Source organism: Pantherophis guttatus, chromosome 8 (genome assembly GCF_059756535.1).
Source record: "Pantherophis guttatus breed Tessera chromosome 8, ASM5975653v1, whole genome shotgun sequence".
Lineage (NCBI taxonomy): Eukaryota > Metazoa > Chordata > Lepidosauria > Squamata > Colubridae > Pantherophis > Pantherophis guttatus.
Genome location: NC_142070.1, coordinates 21,028,878 through 21,046,388, shown reverse-complemented (window position 1 = coordinate 21,046,388; position 17,511 = coordinate 21,028,878). Strand labels below are relative to the sequence as shown.

The window sequence follows — 17,511 nt, the reverse complement described above, 5'->3', positions numbered from 1 at the left end:
AGCAGGAGGAGGAGTTGTCAATGTTTATTGTCCAGTAAAACTCTGTCATTTCAGCTGGATTTGCCCAGCTGACATCCAATTCCAATTATGAGAATTTTTATCCTCCAATTCATTTGGAGGATTCACCTACACATAACAAAGCTTCTTTTGTGAAGAAAGATTGGTAAGCTTCTTAGTTAAACTAAAAAAAAAAAAGGCCTTCTGAAATTTCTTCACAAAAGAAGCGATGTTAAGAGTAGGTGCAATAAATTTGCTAAGGAGCGCCTTAATTAAACTATGATGGTGTGAGTTAAAAGGGATATTTTGGAAACAAGGAAGTAGGTAGGTGAAATTAGGCAGGCACTTATACTGTAGATGTTCTCTGCTGTTTTAATTTTTCATAGTAATTTTTCAGATGTTGCCAAATGATAAAGGTGAGATGAGGTTGCTTTTCTATGCTTGTGATGAGGTGGGTGGTAAAGGTATTAGTCTATATCTCTACCTAGATAATTTTCCAGCAGAAGCTTGGATTTCTATAGAGAAACAATTATATGGCAGGTGTATGTGGGCACAAGAATAGATAAATGGAAGTTTTGCAAATTGGCCTTTGTAGTAAAAAAGTAAAATGTAAGGGAATTTCACTTCAGGAGGGCAAAAAGACTGAAAAGATTAAAGGCCTAACCATCCAAGTCAACTACAGCCTAGAAAAATCAAACACTGGGAAGCAAATCAAGAGATGCTTTTCCTTTCCCAAGTGGGCTTATGTAAAGGAAAAAGAGAGGGGGGCAGTGTCCATTTTATTTTGGTCATTTGACATTTGTATTTTATCCTTTGAGGCTGTGTAAAATTGGGCTAAAGGCAGAGTTCCAGTCAACAGCAATTGACTGAATAGAACCAATAAACTGGGATCATTTGTAGTTATATAGTCCATTTCTTTTATAGATCAAAATCTGGTCTATATCACTTTGTTTTATTTGGAAGCATGTGTGTTTGTATGAGATATGTTTGTGGTGAGATCCAGGAATGAGAAAACAGTTAGTTCCTGAGCTATGAAGGTTATCTACCCTCTTAAGAAAACAAATTTAATTCATTTCCCCATTTTTTTCTGTTTCCAACTTCCTTGTAGATCTGCAACCTTATTATATATAACTTTTTACTGGGTTAGCTTTCAGTGAGATTGAGCAGATTTGTCTTTTACCTTGATGTCTAAAAGAATAGATTTAATGTTTCACTTTTCTCCTACTACAACATTTTACCCTGATTTTAGCAGCAGGATAAAATACAAATGCAAAAATAATTCACATCCCCAAATAATTTTATTATATATGCTTGTCTTCACTTTGCCCTCAAGGATATTGACTGAGAGATTTGATAACATCACTTAGTTCCCAGGAAGATCGTTTTGTGCCCTATCTATAGTGGTCATAAATAGTTGCATTTAAACATGGTTTGAGTATGCTAAATTCCTACTATGAATAGGCTGTTTTTCTCAGATACCAGAAGTTGTGGTAAAGATATTGTGTGATAATGAGATGAAGGTTTGCAGGCAAACTACAACAGCATGTGGTACAACAGCTCCATTATATGCTTCCAAGCCCGTGTATATTTCTGTATATCAAATATCACCTTTCTTTAATATACAGTAGTGGCCAAAATTGTGGAAAGCTTTTGGGAAAAGTGTATTTTCTAAAACTAGCTGATAACACCACTTTTTTTTTTGGAATAATACCATAAAATTATACTGTATATCAATGGAAAGATAATTTAATCAAGAATGTAATGCAATACCTTTTATGAAGAATTTGCTATTGGAATAGCAGTTACAATATAAAGAAAAAAAGTGAAACACGTAGAAAAAACAAGATATACAAAAACTATCACATCAGTTAATACTTAGCTGGGTAACCTTTAGCATAAATTACGGCCTTACAACGTCTTCCTGTGGAGTGAACCAAGTATTTTAGTTCTGCAGCTGTTATAATGTGAAGCCAAGATTGAATGATTGCTTCTATTAACTGGGTTTTATTGCTGGGTCCCTTCTGACTAACAAGTTTCTTTAGTTGGCTCCATAGATTTTCAATTGGGTTAAAGTCTGGGCTATTCACAGGCCATTCCAGCAGTGGAATATGATTATCTGGAAACTCCCCCAAAAAGTGGTGTTATTAGTCATCAAACCTCAAAAATACACTTTCCCCAAAAGGTTTCCACAATTTTAGCTACTATTGTATTTGCACTCTTTTATCATTTTGTTATATTTCAATTAGTTTGTTTGAATTACTGGAATATTATTAACATATAGGTGGTCCTTGATTTACAACTAATTGTTGTTTAGTGACTATTTGAATTTACAACTGCATTGAAAATGTACTTATTTTATTTATTTTTTATTTTATTTTTATTTTATTAGATTTATATACCGCCCTACTCCCGAAGGACTCAGGGTGGTGAACAGCCAAAAAGATAAAACACATTATAAAATTTAAAACAGTATAAAAATGTATTAAACAATTTGGCCCGAGATGAATTTAAAAACATCCCCATATTTAAAACAAATTTAAAATTTCTCATATGCCATTTAAAAGGGAAAGTTAGGCCAGGCCAGCCTGTTGGAATAAAAAGGTCTTGAGGGCGCAGCGGAAGGTGCATAAATCCGGGATCCTCCATATCTCCAGGGAGAGCTCATTCCAAATAACAGGTGTCCTCACAGAGAAGGCCTTCCTAATAACATCTGCTTGTGCACAGGTTATCAAATTTCCATCAAATCTTATCTTATTAAAAGAATTGTGTAATGAATAGTAAAATCCTAGATATATCAAGGTCTAGTTTTGATTGGTATTCTGGAAAACATCTAATTCTTGACACAAAAATCTATCACATATGAAAATATCACTCATTGGTTTAAAATTATAAATTAATAAGGTCTTTATCTACCAAACTTTATCTTGCATAGTATTTTCCAGTTACGCTTTTTTTAATATTTAACCCGTGCACCGAAAAAAATCCCTTATTTACTTGTTTGTTTCTTTTCAATTTACTGTAACTATTGCAAAACCGATTTTAATCAATAAAAAGATTAATTAAAAAACATTAAAACTTCTAATTACAAAATTATCAATTTCTTACTTACCTTTGTCCTAAAATACGATCTTTATTGCACATGCAGTTTCTAAGTTGTGCAGCTTAGTATAGCTTTAATCTAGCTAAAAATATGATATGGAAAGGTGACTAATACCTGGTTATAATAATATGGTTACATTCTACTAACCCACTGTGAAAAGCATGCAACTGGCTGAATTCCCTACCGAAAGTACATTTAGTAGCAAATTAAGTTTGTTGCTATGGAAAAATAAGTATCGCCTCTTTTACGTGTTAAAGAAATTGTTTTTGCTTCTCTTTCAATTATTCCAAATAGGAATAATTTGATAAATACCTTTTAGGCTTACCTATCTGTCCAGTAAAATTTCCTGGAGAGTGAAAGATTGTCGATACACAACACTTAAAGGATTCAATTAACTTGCATTTATGGCCATCTAGAGTTCGGGTCTGCTAATTTCATAGCATGTTCATGTAGGCCGAAATGCCTTTTTTCCCTGTTTAAATATTTATGGATACTTCATTAAAATATTTTATTTTGTATAACTTGCAATGCTAAATTACCTCAGCTTTATGCCTAGTGCATGAGAGAGAAGGAAAAAGAGAGGCGTGAATAGCACAACTTTACTGGAAAACAATACAACTTGACAAAAATTGCTTCAAATTAATCTGACAACTCAAGATTTTTGGGAGAGAAACAAAAGGAGACATGAACGTCCCTCTATTTATAAGCCAGACATCAAAAAAGAAGGAATGAAAGTGGATTTATTAAAACAGGAGTTGTATTTTTGCAGTAACCCTTCTGTTGAGCATTGAACTGTATCCCTCCTTAATCGCCTAAGGATTTGAACCTTGTTCTCTGGATGTTCATACAAATTTTGCTTTATTTATTTTGTCTTACAATTTTTTGCTTAAAACTCTGTGTGGTTGTTTTTGAGGTAACTTTATGCTGTGACTTTAATCATACCTTAATTGTCTCACACTTTCCACTTGGTTTTCTTAACAGTAACAGAGATGCTGGTCAATGTGCTGAACATTTGCTCAGATGATGAACTTGGAACAGAGGAAGATGGTTTTGATGGTAAGAAGCATTGTATCTTGTGTCTTCTATTCAGGTGGTTTGCCTTGATTAACGTTTGTGCTTGAAAATGTTTATTAATCTTAAGGAAAGTCATAGGGTGACTTTTAGAAGAAAGAGTCTAGATTTCATTTCATCCATGCTTCCCCAAATAATATATTTGCTGGATAATGTGTTTGCTTTTATGCATGGTTTGTATAAAGAAAGAATGAACATAAAATGTTCCGTTTGCTTCTTTTCAAATCAAAATGGCACTTAATACTAAAATACGTTTTCTGTGACTATGCTGTGCACTGCAAGATTTCTAAGTACAGAAGCTCATGCTGTGGAGAAATTAAAAACTTAGTACAGATATTTTGGAACATGGACAGAACATAAGGTGAATCATTCAAGAAGTTGAGTCTGATGTTCAGAACCCTTAGGTTTTCCAGAATCTACATGGTCAGGCTAATGATGTGGGCCAGCCTTCTCTGTCTTTGCTCTTTCCAGTACTATTTGAGTATGATGCTTAAAATTTCCAGTTTCCAGCTAATATGGCTCACGTCTATGCTAACTGGGAATTCTGTATTCCGTACTAAATTTCTGATTAAACATGGTGTGAATTTTGGCATTTATGTAAAATGCAACTTTTAAACTAAGAATCACAGAGGAGAGAGTTTATTTCATGTAGATCAGTATAGCTTCATTTTTCTCAAATACTCAATATAAGATTACCATCATCTGAAGAACTTCTAAAACTCTGAGATAAATTAAATGTAATAAAAAAACTATATTTTTCTAAAGCTTTTATATTAGAAATATTAACTAAAGAAATAATTCTATCTTGAGAGTATTAGGTTGGAGAAGGTTGCGCTAGAAATATAGTTCTCTTTGAACCTTTGAAATTGGAAAAAAAAATTCCATTTATGCTCTTATGGGCACAGAATAGCATCATCTACAAATACACGGTGACCTGATTCACACATTTCATTAGCTATGGCTTTTTTAAAAACCATGTTTCATTCATCTCAGTTGGGTGGTTTATATAATAGATTAAATAAATATGGTTCACATTTGATATTATTTCATGTACCATACTAAGACAGAAGCACTATATATAAAGGGAAATTCTTGCATAGTTCTGGAATCAGAGTGTGGAAATTATTTTGGAATAATAATTCCATAATATTATTCCTAATAATATTCTTTGGGATAAGAATAAAAGGAGAAAGAAATAAAAGATATATTATTGTGGGAGTTTATTATAGATTACCTGAGTAGACAGAAAAAGCAGATAGGTATTTCTGCATGAGATGACTAGTCTTTCAAAAAGACTAATGTGATACTGATAATGTGAGATTTCAAACATCCAGTTATCTTCTGAAAATCAAATTCTTCCAAGAGTCAGAGGGCCTATAAATTCTTGTCCTCTCTTGCTGACATCAGTTGTCAGAAAGTGGAAGAACTTAATCCACTGGACTTTATCCTTGTCAATAGTGAGGGATTGGTTGAAGTACTGAATGTGACTGGTACCTCAAAGAAAAATTGTCAAGTTATTCTTGAATATGTAATATCCAGGGGAGGAGAGTACCTGATAAAGTCAGACCTGCACACTGAAATTAGAATGTGATGTTTCATGAATTCAGAGGGAAGATATGTCATATGTAGCGTCTACAAATGCTTAACAGAAAAGTATCCAGAAAAGATGCTGAAAATGCAATGAAAACAATCTCCAGAAGAAACAGGATAAATTAAAGAGGCTAGCATGGATACATAAAGAACTCTCTTAAAATGTTGAAGAGAAAAGGTGACACATATGAAAATAAAAAGATGGAACACAGAGAAGAATAGAAAATAGTCTCCTGAAACTGAGTCAGAAAAGCTACAGGTCAGAATGAGCTGAAGCTTTCAGCAAATCCCCAAAACAACAAAAAAGCTTTATTTGGATTTATTAGAAATAAAAGGAAAGCCAAAAGACTAATGATCCATAGGGAGAAGAAAGTGATGATGGAATAATGTGCAATGATGGGAAAGCTTAGTTTCTTCACTCCTATTTTCCATATCTTCTTTAGGAAGGGAGATGAAGCCATAGGTGATCATAATTATGTGACGAGGGGAAAGGACTTACTGCCACTTAGGCTAGCAAAGGAGATGGTAAGAGGGAATGCAGTCTATTTCAATGAATTCAAGAATCCAAGGTTTCATAGATCTAAGAGTTCTGAAAGGACTAGCAGTGGTTTCCAAAACTGGTATTCTTTGAGAACTCCTGGAGGACTGGTGAGAACCCAGAAATGTGAAGAAGAAATGTTATCCCCATGTTTAAAAGGGAAAAGGTAGATCTAGGAAACTGCAGGTATGCAGGCTTGATGTCCATACTAGATAAAGTCTTAGACAAATTATTCAGGTCTGCACAAATAAGCTGTTAGATGGTCAGGCTAAAATTAACAGGAGCCAGCATGGAAGCCAAATGAGTAATGTCAGGCTAACCTTGTCTCCTTCTTTAATAGGGTTACTAGATTATTAGATCAGAGTTGTGGTGTACCTGGATCTCATTAAGGATTTCAGCAGAGGATTTCATGATATTCTTTTAAAAATATGGGCTAGACAATATTGCTGTAAAATAGTTTCACAATTGGCTAAATGATTGCAGCCAAAGAGTGTTCATGAATGACTCGACTTCAACTTGGAGTTAGTATCAAATAGAGTACTGCGGAGCTCTGTTTTTGGCCATATGCTTTTCAGCATTTGTTACAAATAACTTGGATGAAGGGATTAAAGGTACATTTTCAAAGTTTGTAGATCAGCCAACACTGGGAGGGTAATAAATATTTTAGAGGAGATAGATATGTGCAAGAATATAACAGCTTGATGATTGAGATGAAATGAATAGGATGGAATTTAATCTGGAAAATATTGCATCTGTATAAGAAAAAAAAAAATACAATCATATGATAAGGAATACCTGATCTCACCGTAAAACATGTAAAAGAGTTCTTGGTATCCCTGCTGACTACAATTTAAATATAATCCAGTAGCAAGATGCAGACTCCATGTCCACCACAGTTCATAGGGGAGAGTTCAGATTGGAACAAGTTTGCAAGAGGGCTACCAATACAACAGTGACTCTGGAAACTAAAATATCTGAGCACAAATTAATATATTTTTGTTTAGACTATAGAAAGTCTAGCTGAGGATAGATCCTAGTCTTCAGTTATCTGGCCATTGTAATACAAAGAGGGAGTAGAGTTAGTTAGAGTTAGGGCTGGACCAGAACCAGTGGGTTAAATTTACAACCTCACTAAACAAAAACTTAGTGTCAGAGATTCTCTCATGGATCTGAACAGGTGGTTGGATTAGATGTCGTCTATGGTACTTTAAGTCTCCATGATTCTATGAAACAAACCACGATATGGCTTAATACATTCTGTGAATCAGGCCAGGATACATTTTTTTATAACTACATGGTTAGTCCAACGAATCTCAATACATGAAGAAGAAAATGGAACTTGGTAGTACATGTACTTGGTAGTACAGTGGTTTAAAGCACCCTGTTATTAAGATCAGCTGCCTGCAATTACTGCAGGTTCGAATCTTGCCAGGCTCAAGGTTGACTCAGCCTTCCATCCTTTCTAAGGTAGGTAAATTGAGGACCCGGTTTGTGGGGGCAATAAGCTGACTTTGTATACAATATACAAAAGGATGAAGGCTATTGCTGAGCACATTGTAAGCCGCCCTGAGTCTCCGGAGAAGGGCGGCATATAAATCAAATTTAAAAAAAACAAAAAACATATGGAATATTTCACTACAGTACAGTACAATAAAAATGTATGGCACAGACTGCATAGATTATTTATTTAGCTTAATTTAGAGGAAAAGTTTCTTCCTAGACCTATATAGCAGTATTATCATATATGAGATTCAGGTTAATTCATGAATGTGGCCATCATGTGACTATTAAACTGTTATACAGTATTTGTATGTAATTTACATACAATATATATATATACAAGAAATATATGATATTTTACGAAAAGAGTCCTCCATTCCTCTACCCGCAATAAAATACCTTATGTCACCAGACTCCAAATTTTGAGCTTAGACAATTTAGAACTACGCCGACGTCAGTCTGATCTAAGCATAGTACATAAAATTATCTGCCACAATGTCCTTCCTATCAATGACTACTTCAGCTTCAACCACAACAATACACCAGCAAATAATAGATACAAACTCAATGTAAACCGCTCCAAACTCGATTGCAGAAAATATGACTTCAGTAACAGAGTGGTCAATGCCTGGAATGCACTACCTGACTCTGTAGTTTCTTCCCCAAACCCCCAAAACTTTAACCATTCCTAAGAGGTCTGTAAGGGACGTGCATAAGTGCACCAGCATGCCTACCGTCCCTGTCCTAATATTCCTTTTTACTTACTCTTTTCATGTATTCAAATTATGTTTATACTTTTACCTATTATCTTATATATGCTTGACAAATAAACTTATGATTATGATAATTATAATATCATGACCACAGTACCATGATATGTTTATTCCAAGGGGAGAAAATGTCAAACAATTTCAAGACACTACATCATCCAAAACAGCAAATCAGTTTTATGATGTGTCTGGTTCTAATACAGTCAGTTCTTTTCACATTTAAAACTTATGCTACAATAAAATGTCCTTTAACGTTAAAGGAGCAAAAGAACACAGGGCTGTATGTATCTATTCAGAATTTAAGACATTTTGTGCTCAGCTTCACTTCCAATTGCTTTTCAGTCCCTTGACTAATAGAATGGATATATAAATTCATACTTTACATGGGAAACCTTATGTTAAAGCCACAAATACAGTTACAATATTTCTGCTTCAAAATAAATGTAATATTGAAGCCTTAATGAAGATAGAATTACAGAGTTTAAACAGTATTCAATCATTTTCTTCTTCCTATCAATTTACATATTATCGCAAAGAGAAATCCTCAAAGGTTTGGTTTGCCTTACTTCAGGTGTGAGTAATAGCTTTCTTTTGGGGGGTGGACTTGTACCTTAACCAACACAGTTTTCAAACTCTATGACAGACGTCTTCAAACTTGGCAGCTTTAAGACTTGTGGATTTCAACTCCCAGAATTCTCCAGCCAGAATTCTGGGAGTTGAAGTCCACAAGTCTTAAAGCTGCAAAGTTTGAAGACCTCTGCTCTATGATATAAATGGTATGAACAGTAGGGTCAAGGGGTGGAGCAAATTGAAATAAGCAACATATCAGAAGCAAGAGTGGGAAATGTATTTCTTTTAATGAAAAAATAAATAAATCTGTTAGACTTTGCAATGAATAAATATACCAACTTTAAACCTTTTCCCCATGCAAAAAATCATGTCATCAGATTCCAATAACATAGACTTTGGATTGTCTAGAGATTGCAAAAATAGACCTGGGGAGACCTTACTTTGACAGCCATCTGTGGTTGCCACCAACTCACATTGATATATTTAGATACTGTTATGAAATTAAGCTTCTTCTTTCTTCTTTCCTTGGGTCCTCTTGAGAAAAAAAAATAGTTTTCTGCTATTTGTCGTGGGTAAAAAAGGGTAGGAAAGAGTTGCAGGCAGTGGTGAAATCCAAATTTTTTTACTGCCGGTTCTGTGGGCGTGGTTTGGTGGGTGTGGCTTGGTGGGTGTGGCAGGGGAAGGATACTGCAAAATCTCCATTCCCACCCCACTCCAGGGGAACGATACTGCAAAATCTCCATTCCAACCCCACTCTGGGGCCAGCCAGAGGTGGTATTTGCCGGTTCTCCGAACTACTCAAAATTTCCACTACTGGTTCTCCAGTAAAACCTGCTGGATTTCACCCCTGGTTGCAGTGTCTTGGGCTTTTTTTTAAATACTAGTTTGTTAAGGATGTTGGTGAATGACATGCTCCTGAAATCTATCTGAAAAGCAGTTCCTGTTGCTTCTGGTTAATGGGTAAAACAGTCTACATTGCTCTGCTCCCATTATATTGTTCCAGTAGATTATTCAACTATAAGTCTTCAAAGAGAAAATTACAGCAAGCCAAGTAATGTATTTATTTGTATCCATACATTTGCATTTATATTTATATACCACCCTATTCTGAGGAAAAACTAAATAACATATTGATACCAAAACATGTGCCATGTCACTATAATTGTCCACCATAGTCCACCATGTGCACTATGGAACCAATGGAAGAAAATGGTTTTAATTACCATGTGAAAGATAAGTAAAATGGAAGTTCCCTATTTTATGGACTATAGTGATCTCTAAGATAGAGCTGCTTCCGAGAAGCCAGGCTTCTAATAGCTCACTTACTTCATTTCACAAGGGATGGAGAATTCAGGAAAAATAGTCCCATTAGTATATTGGTGTTGGGCCATTTAGGGCTTCAAAATCAACACTTGGACCCACAAACCTATCAGTAGGCTAGTGCAACAGTTGGTAAGTAGACAAGTCACTTACATTTTACACCAACACATGTTCAAGGAAAATCACATATATAGTACGTTGCAGTAGTCTAAATTCTAGTGGTCTATATCATGAGAAACTTTTGGTCCCTAGGTAGTAAATCAGCCAGAGCAGGAGCTACCTACTACCTATGGATCAGAGACTGCTCAAGTAGGACCCAAAGTCTCCATAGTTGCAATTGGTTCTTAGGAGGGGAATGAGATCAAGCCATGTCAGTCCCCTATGTATGACAATTTCATCTTTGAGAGATTTATCCACTCAGGCACTGGATCAGGACTACCACACCTTTTCCAGTTTTACCTGGGATGGTGATATAAACTGGGTATCATCAGCATATTGGTGACACCCTACTCAGAACTATTGAATATCCTCCCCTGCATTTCATGCAAATGTTGAATAGCAATGTGTAATTTCCACATGGGAATAACAAGGTTTCAAATATTACATGTGGAAGTATTATAAAATATAAAATAAATCTCCGTGACATGACAATCACAGCTATGTTTCCTTTCTGCTTAATACTCATGGTCCCTCATATTAGCCTAAAATAGCTTTTTGATGTTTCATGATCTCCTGCTTGATAGGTCTTCTAAAATGATTCAGTTGTTATTGAATATTGTACTTTCCTAATGAAAAATGGCTATTATTTCTCTGCCTCTCATTTTCAGAGAGAGTAGTCAGCAGTTTGAAATAATTATTATTCCTCTAATATTCAAGAAACCAATTTTAGATTGCTTTCTTGATTTAAAGTGTATTGCTTGAGGTTTTTTAAATTAAACATTCCAAAGTAATAAATAACAGTTTTTGAAAGGATGGTTATTTATTCAAATTGGAAGAATAATTAGTAAACATATACATAGCAGAAGAAATTGCAAAAACAGATTTCTATAAAACGGTAGGTGATAGATTAAATTACAGGTTATTTTCGTGATTAGCAACCTAATCTGTACTTCCCAAAGTGTTCAGAAAGCAAAATCTTTATTGTTCAGTGTAATCAGATTTTTTGCTGCAACTCCATAGTTGGGGTCACCGTATTGGATAGTCTAATGAGAATAGCATATTTGTACTGACTTTTTTGTATAGTTTATATGGCAAATTCTGTATTTCCTATGAAATACAGAAAAGCAAAATAAGATGCGCTGGCACTGGCTGTTTGTGTAGCATGTTTGAGGTTGCTGGCCACAAACACACCAGGCAAACAGCTGATATATATATTCCCCATTGTGTACCTGCTTATTCTCTCATAATCCCTTCTTCTCCAATCTTTCAGCAGGGAGAGGATAGGAAAAAAATGGGCTAGGCATAGGAGAGATTGCTTTAAAAAGTGATCTCTTTAGATAATCTGTCCTGTGCCTCGCCCATTTTTCCTCCCCCTTATCCTCCCTGCAGACTGAGAGATTGGAGAGGAAGAAAGTACAAAAGAGGAAGCAGCACACAATGGGGAATACACATTGAAAGGAATGTGCTACTGTCAACTGTTTGGCTAACACACTCACAGCAGTCCTGAGTGCAAAAGATATTTTAAAACTATTACAGTGTTCAAAATAAATTAAACTAAATTCCAAGGGGCAGTCTTGTCTTACTTCGGTAAATTATATTTCATTACAATGCTGAGAATTGCTTTTTTAACCAGTCTAGTTAGATAATGTTGATTATCCTGTTTCTCAACCAAATCTGTAATAAAAAGTTTAATTCCCTGAATACTAGTTTTTTTTCTTTATCCTCTTTTTTTTTGTCATCCCACTACAAAGGAAGGCAAATGTCTCAATTTAAGTGGTCATTTATAATCAAAAAATTAAGTCATTTGTTTTTCTCCTAATTCTGTTTTTTGATAAAAGAATTGGTCTTGTAAGTACAAATAGTCCTCAACTTGCAACAGTTTGTTTAGTGACCATTCAAAGTTACAACAGCACTGAAAAAAAGTGATTTATGAACGTTTCCCCCACTTATGACTGTTGCAATATCCCTGTGGTCACATGATCAAATGCTTAGCAACTGACTCATATTTAAGACAGTTGCAGTGCCCCAGGATCATGTGATCCCTTTTGCAACCTTCTGACAATCAAGGTCAATGAGGAAACTGAAATTCACTTAACAACCATGTTACTAACTTAACAACTGCAGTGGTTGACTTAATAACAGTGGCAAGAAAGGTCATAAATGGTACAAAATTCACTTACCTCACTTAACAACAGAGTCCCTTGGGAGTTGGGCGGCAGAGAAATGTGACTAAATAAATAAATAACCAAACAAACAAACAACAGAAATGTTTGGCTCAATTGTGGTTGTAAGTCAAGAACTACCTGTGTTCAGATTTGCTAAATATGAGTAGAGTAGAGTAGAGTAGAGTAGAGTAGAGTAGAGTAGAGTAGAATAGAATAGAATAGAATAGAATAGAATAGAATAGAATAGAATAGAATAGAATAGAATAGAATAGAATAGAATAGAATAGAATAGAATAGAATAGAATAACAGAGTTGGAAGGGACCTTGGAGTCTTCTAGTCCAACCCCTTGCTTAGGCAGGAAAGCCTACACCACTTCAGACAAATGGTTGTCCAACATCTTCTTAAAAATTTCCAGTGTTGGAGCATTCACAACTTCTGGAGGCAAGCTGTTCCACTTATTAATTGTTCCAACTGTCAGGAAATTTCTCCTTAATTCTAAGTTGCTTCTCTCCTTGATTAGTTTCCACCCATTGCTTCTTGTTCCACCCTCAGGTGCTTTGAAGAATAGTTTGACTATCCCTCTTCTTTGTGGCAACCCCTGAGATATTGGAACACTGCTATCATGTCTCCCCTAGTCCTTCTTTTCATTAAACATACCCAGTTCCTGCAACCATTCTCCATATGTTTTAGCCTCCAGTCCCCTAATCATCTTTGTTGCTCTTCTCTGCACTCTTTCTAGAGTCTCAAAATCTTTTTTACATCGTAGCGACCAAAACTGAATGCAATATTCCAAGTGTGGCCTTACCAAGGCATTATAAAGTGGTATTAACCCTTCACGAGATCTTGATTCTATCCCTCTGTTTATGCAGCCCAGAACTGTGTGGCTTTTTTGGCAGCTGCTGCACACTGCTGGCTCATATCTAAATGGTGATCCATTAGGACTTCAAGATCCCTCTCACAGTTACTACTATTGAGCAAGGTACCACATATACGGTACCGTGCATTTTGTTTTTCTTCCCTAAATGTAGAACCTTGCTTTTTTCACTGTTGAATTTCATTTGGTTAGATAGCGCCCAATGTTCAAGTCTGTCAAGATCCTTTTGTATCTTGAGCCTATCTTCTGGAGTGTTGGCTATTCCTGCCAGCTTGGTGTCATCTGCAAATTTGATGAGTTCCCCATCTCATATGTTTTTGACGAAACCAAGCCAAAGAAGAACTTGTGTTTTTCATCTTGTTGCTTTCCTAGTTACTGCTTTAATCATCTTCAGACTCATTTGCTGTTATTATTATTTTATCTAATTGACCTTGGCCACCCACATTATTGGGTTTATAGATACTTGTGATGTCATCATACTGGAGGTCACGATGTTATGAGCAAAATCATACAGTTTGGCTAGCTGATCAGATAAACAGACAAGTGAGACAAAGCATGAAAATAAAAAAGAGATAAAACTTGCAGAGATGCAGCACTGATTGAAATAATTTCACAAACTGTTAATTGGCATGAGAAGAAAATAGCTTTTGACTTAGCCCTAAGAATACGTAATGTCAAAGAGTGATGTAGTTGAATGGTGGAATAACATTATTCCGTACCATGCAATAAGAGCCATATATTTGAAGAAATCTCTTATTTGATTTAGATGTTAATAATTAAATACTGGGGACCAGAAGTAAATACTGTAGATATTATTAAATGCAAGCATTTATTTTAGAATTTTCATTTACATGTATGTGCGTGCGCACACACATAAATACATACAATGATTCTAATTCCATTTAATTTATTCTTCAGCATATAATGTTTATGAATTAATACAGAGCACACATAATTGCTAAGGTATCTGAAACTAGCTATATAGTGTTTTCAGTTTTACTTGCTTTTCTAATTAATAGGGATATTGACTTGGTGGAAATGAATGAAATAATTAAGTACTAATTAAAATTACCCACTTACATGATAGACAGCTTGATAGCAAAGAACTTGATTTGTTCTCTGCACTTTCGGCAATGCTGAAGCACATTTTGCTAATTACCTGACCTAATTTTTTGTTCCTTAGATTAATTTCATTGAAATGTAACTGTAACATTTTTAATTGTGACAGATATCCACCAGATGACATTGCTAGAAATGTAGTTATTTCGCTGTCATAATAGCAAGGAAAGTGAGAGATTATTCCTGTTGGAGGGTTTTGATATCTTGAGTGTTAAAAATACCACTTCACTATTTTTTATTGATACTGGTAACCATAAACAAAAGTAGAACATTATTTTGGGATATGTGTGAGTTTATGAAGAAACATTGCAGGGTGAAAGTCAAAAGATGAAAGCTTCACCCCTTTAACAGACACATGTAATATCATGACATTTGTTATGGTCATAATGTAGCTTTCATCAATTGATAGCTCTGAATGTCTACCATTACTTTCAGGAAAGGAGAAAACTGCATTTGAGAAAAATAGTTGAATAAATTACTAACTGGCGTGTTTATTAATATTTAAAGAAAATTACCACAAGGTTGTGTAACAAAATAACTGATGGCACTATACAATAAAATGGTGTCATTAGTCATTGATTATGTAGTCAAGAGGAGTTAAATCAGGAAGAAATGTAAATTGGGAAATGTAAATTGAAAGTTGCAAACAAATTTTGTTCTTATTGTACTTTATCTGTGACAAAGAAGGAACCGAGAAAAGGGGCTATGGACAATCATCTATTATATATATATAGAACACATAAATAGTGTTTTATAACTTACAGCTTTAATAAACAGAAGCCAAAGCTAGATCCTGAATTGGATCTCAAAATGCCATAGCCTGCAATTTTTAATATTCATTTGAGTGGATTTTTTATTCAAATACATCATCTGAAGTAGAAAGGAACAAACCATAGATATGAGATTGCACTCTGAAGTATAAATTCAGAGTTGAATATACCAACTGTTATTGTTACTGAGCCTAACTAGGTTAGATGTAAGACAATGGTGAGTTATATTTCAAAGCTACTATCATAACGATGCTGTATATTTATCTTGCTTTTTCTCCAGGGATTTTAAGGAGGCTTACATGGTATTCATCTCTACTATTTTATCCTCATAACAACCCTGAGAGTTAATTACTGATTGAAGAGATTCAAGGAGTTTTTTTGACTGAGTAAAATACTTGAACTAAATCTCCTTCCTGCTACCTTTAAGACTTTACCCAGTATCCAGGAATGGTTATCAAAGAGTTTAGATTTATTCTCTTAGGTCATTGAGCCTAATTATAGAGAAAAGCCATGACCTGAAATGTCTGGCCAGAGTAGGATGCATATGATTTATGCTTGTTTAGATGGTAATGAATTACTTGATCAGGATTCTACATGTTGCAGCTCATTTTCAGAATCTTGCTGAATATGCAGATGTCAGAAAGTGTTGATGGCCACTTTATTCAGTAACCGAAGAGTCACTGTCGTTCAGCACAAAAATGCAAATCATTATGGATATAACAGCTGAATAGGTCTTCTGGAAAAAGTATTATGAAGTCCATTATTAAAAGGGGGAAAAAAACTTTACTTCAATAATTAATCAAATGAGTTGAAGGAATACACAAAGAGGTCTCTAAGATGCTGTGGCATTTTTAAAATTGTTTTTGGACTCTGATCTTCAAACATATTTATTTGAGAATAGTTGCCTTGAAGTTGGTTTGCTTGATTCCAAATGAATAAATTTTGATTTAAATCTTATTATTGTGTTTATTTCTTGTCTTTCATTTAAGGGGCATTAGACAGGTTCATGTTTCTTTTTCCATGACTCTTTCTGCTGTTTCTTCCCCTTCAGCTATCATGTTATGAGAAAGATCAGGGATTGGTGTTAAGCCATGGCTTGATGCAGATGTGAATGAATGAATCTATGCTCTCCGCTCCTGGCCCAACATTATATAATAAATTACTTTGGGAGATATACATGGCAAAAAAACTCTTGAGAAACATATTTCTCAATATCTTTGAACTCCTGTGGTTAACATGTCATACTTGATCTCCTAAACGAATCATTGCATGACCCAAGCAGCATGGCCAGTAGTGGACCAGCCTTATGGTTATCTTCCTGCATTTTAATTTATTGCAAAGTTTACTAACAAAGCTGTGCTGAAGTGTGTTTTTTCTTCTCATAATTCTTTTTTCTATTCCTTTTCAGTGTTCCCTGTCTAATTTGTTTCTTTTCTATTTTTCAGAATTACTTAAGTATTACTTTCCCATTGATGTTGTCTTGTATTACACTCTTCGTTCTCCTTTCTTTTAAAAAAAATCTCTTATCTTCACTGATCTGTTTTCTTTTCCCCCCCACTCTGGAATTTCATAAGAAGATCCTATTTATGCACAGAAGAAAGGTATTATTAAACAGTCAAGAAAGGCTTAAATTTAATTTGCTGTTGTATAACTTTTCCTAGTGCTAACTCTCAGAAACTTTCAATTTCATATCTTCCTGCCAAATTCTCAAAATTGTATTCTATATTATATGCGCTTTCCTAAACTCATAATAATCAAATGACTATTTAGAATAGGTATGGGGATCGTGTAGCCCTCCAGACATCATAAAACAATAACAAAACAGCATCCCTATTGTCCATAATTGATGGGATTTTTTTGTTACACATCAAGTAGAGAAGAATAGGTTGCTCAATTCTCTAGTAGGCCGGCGTAGATCACTATTGACTAATTCTGTAAAGGTCAAGTTGATTGTGGTATATTTGCAT

General features: G+C 34.8%; 1 protein-coding gene across 2 annotated transcripts in view; it reads left to right on the top strand.

Annotated features, from left to right (window-relative positions):
• Positions 1-17,511, top strand: part of PPP3CA (protein phosphatase 3 catalytic subunit alpha) — a 219,692-nt gene that overhangs the window by 181,470 nt on the left and 20,711 nt on the right. For both annotated transcript variants that reach the window (XM_060686942.2, XM_060686940.2), the window contains exon 10: positions 4,079-4,153. In XM_060686942.2, the coding sequence (XP_060542925.1) occupies positions 4,079-4,153 (75 nt within the window). The remainder of the gene's footprint in view (positions 1-4,078; positions 4,154-17,511) is intronic.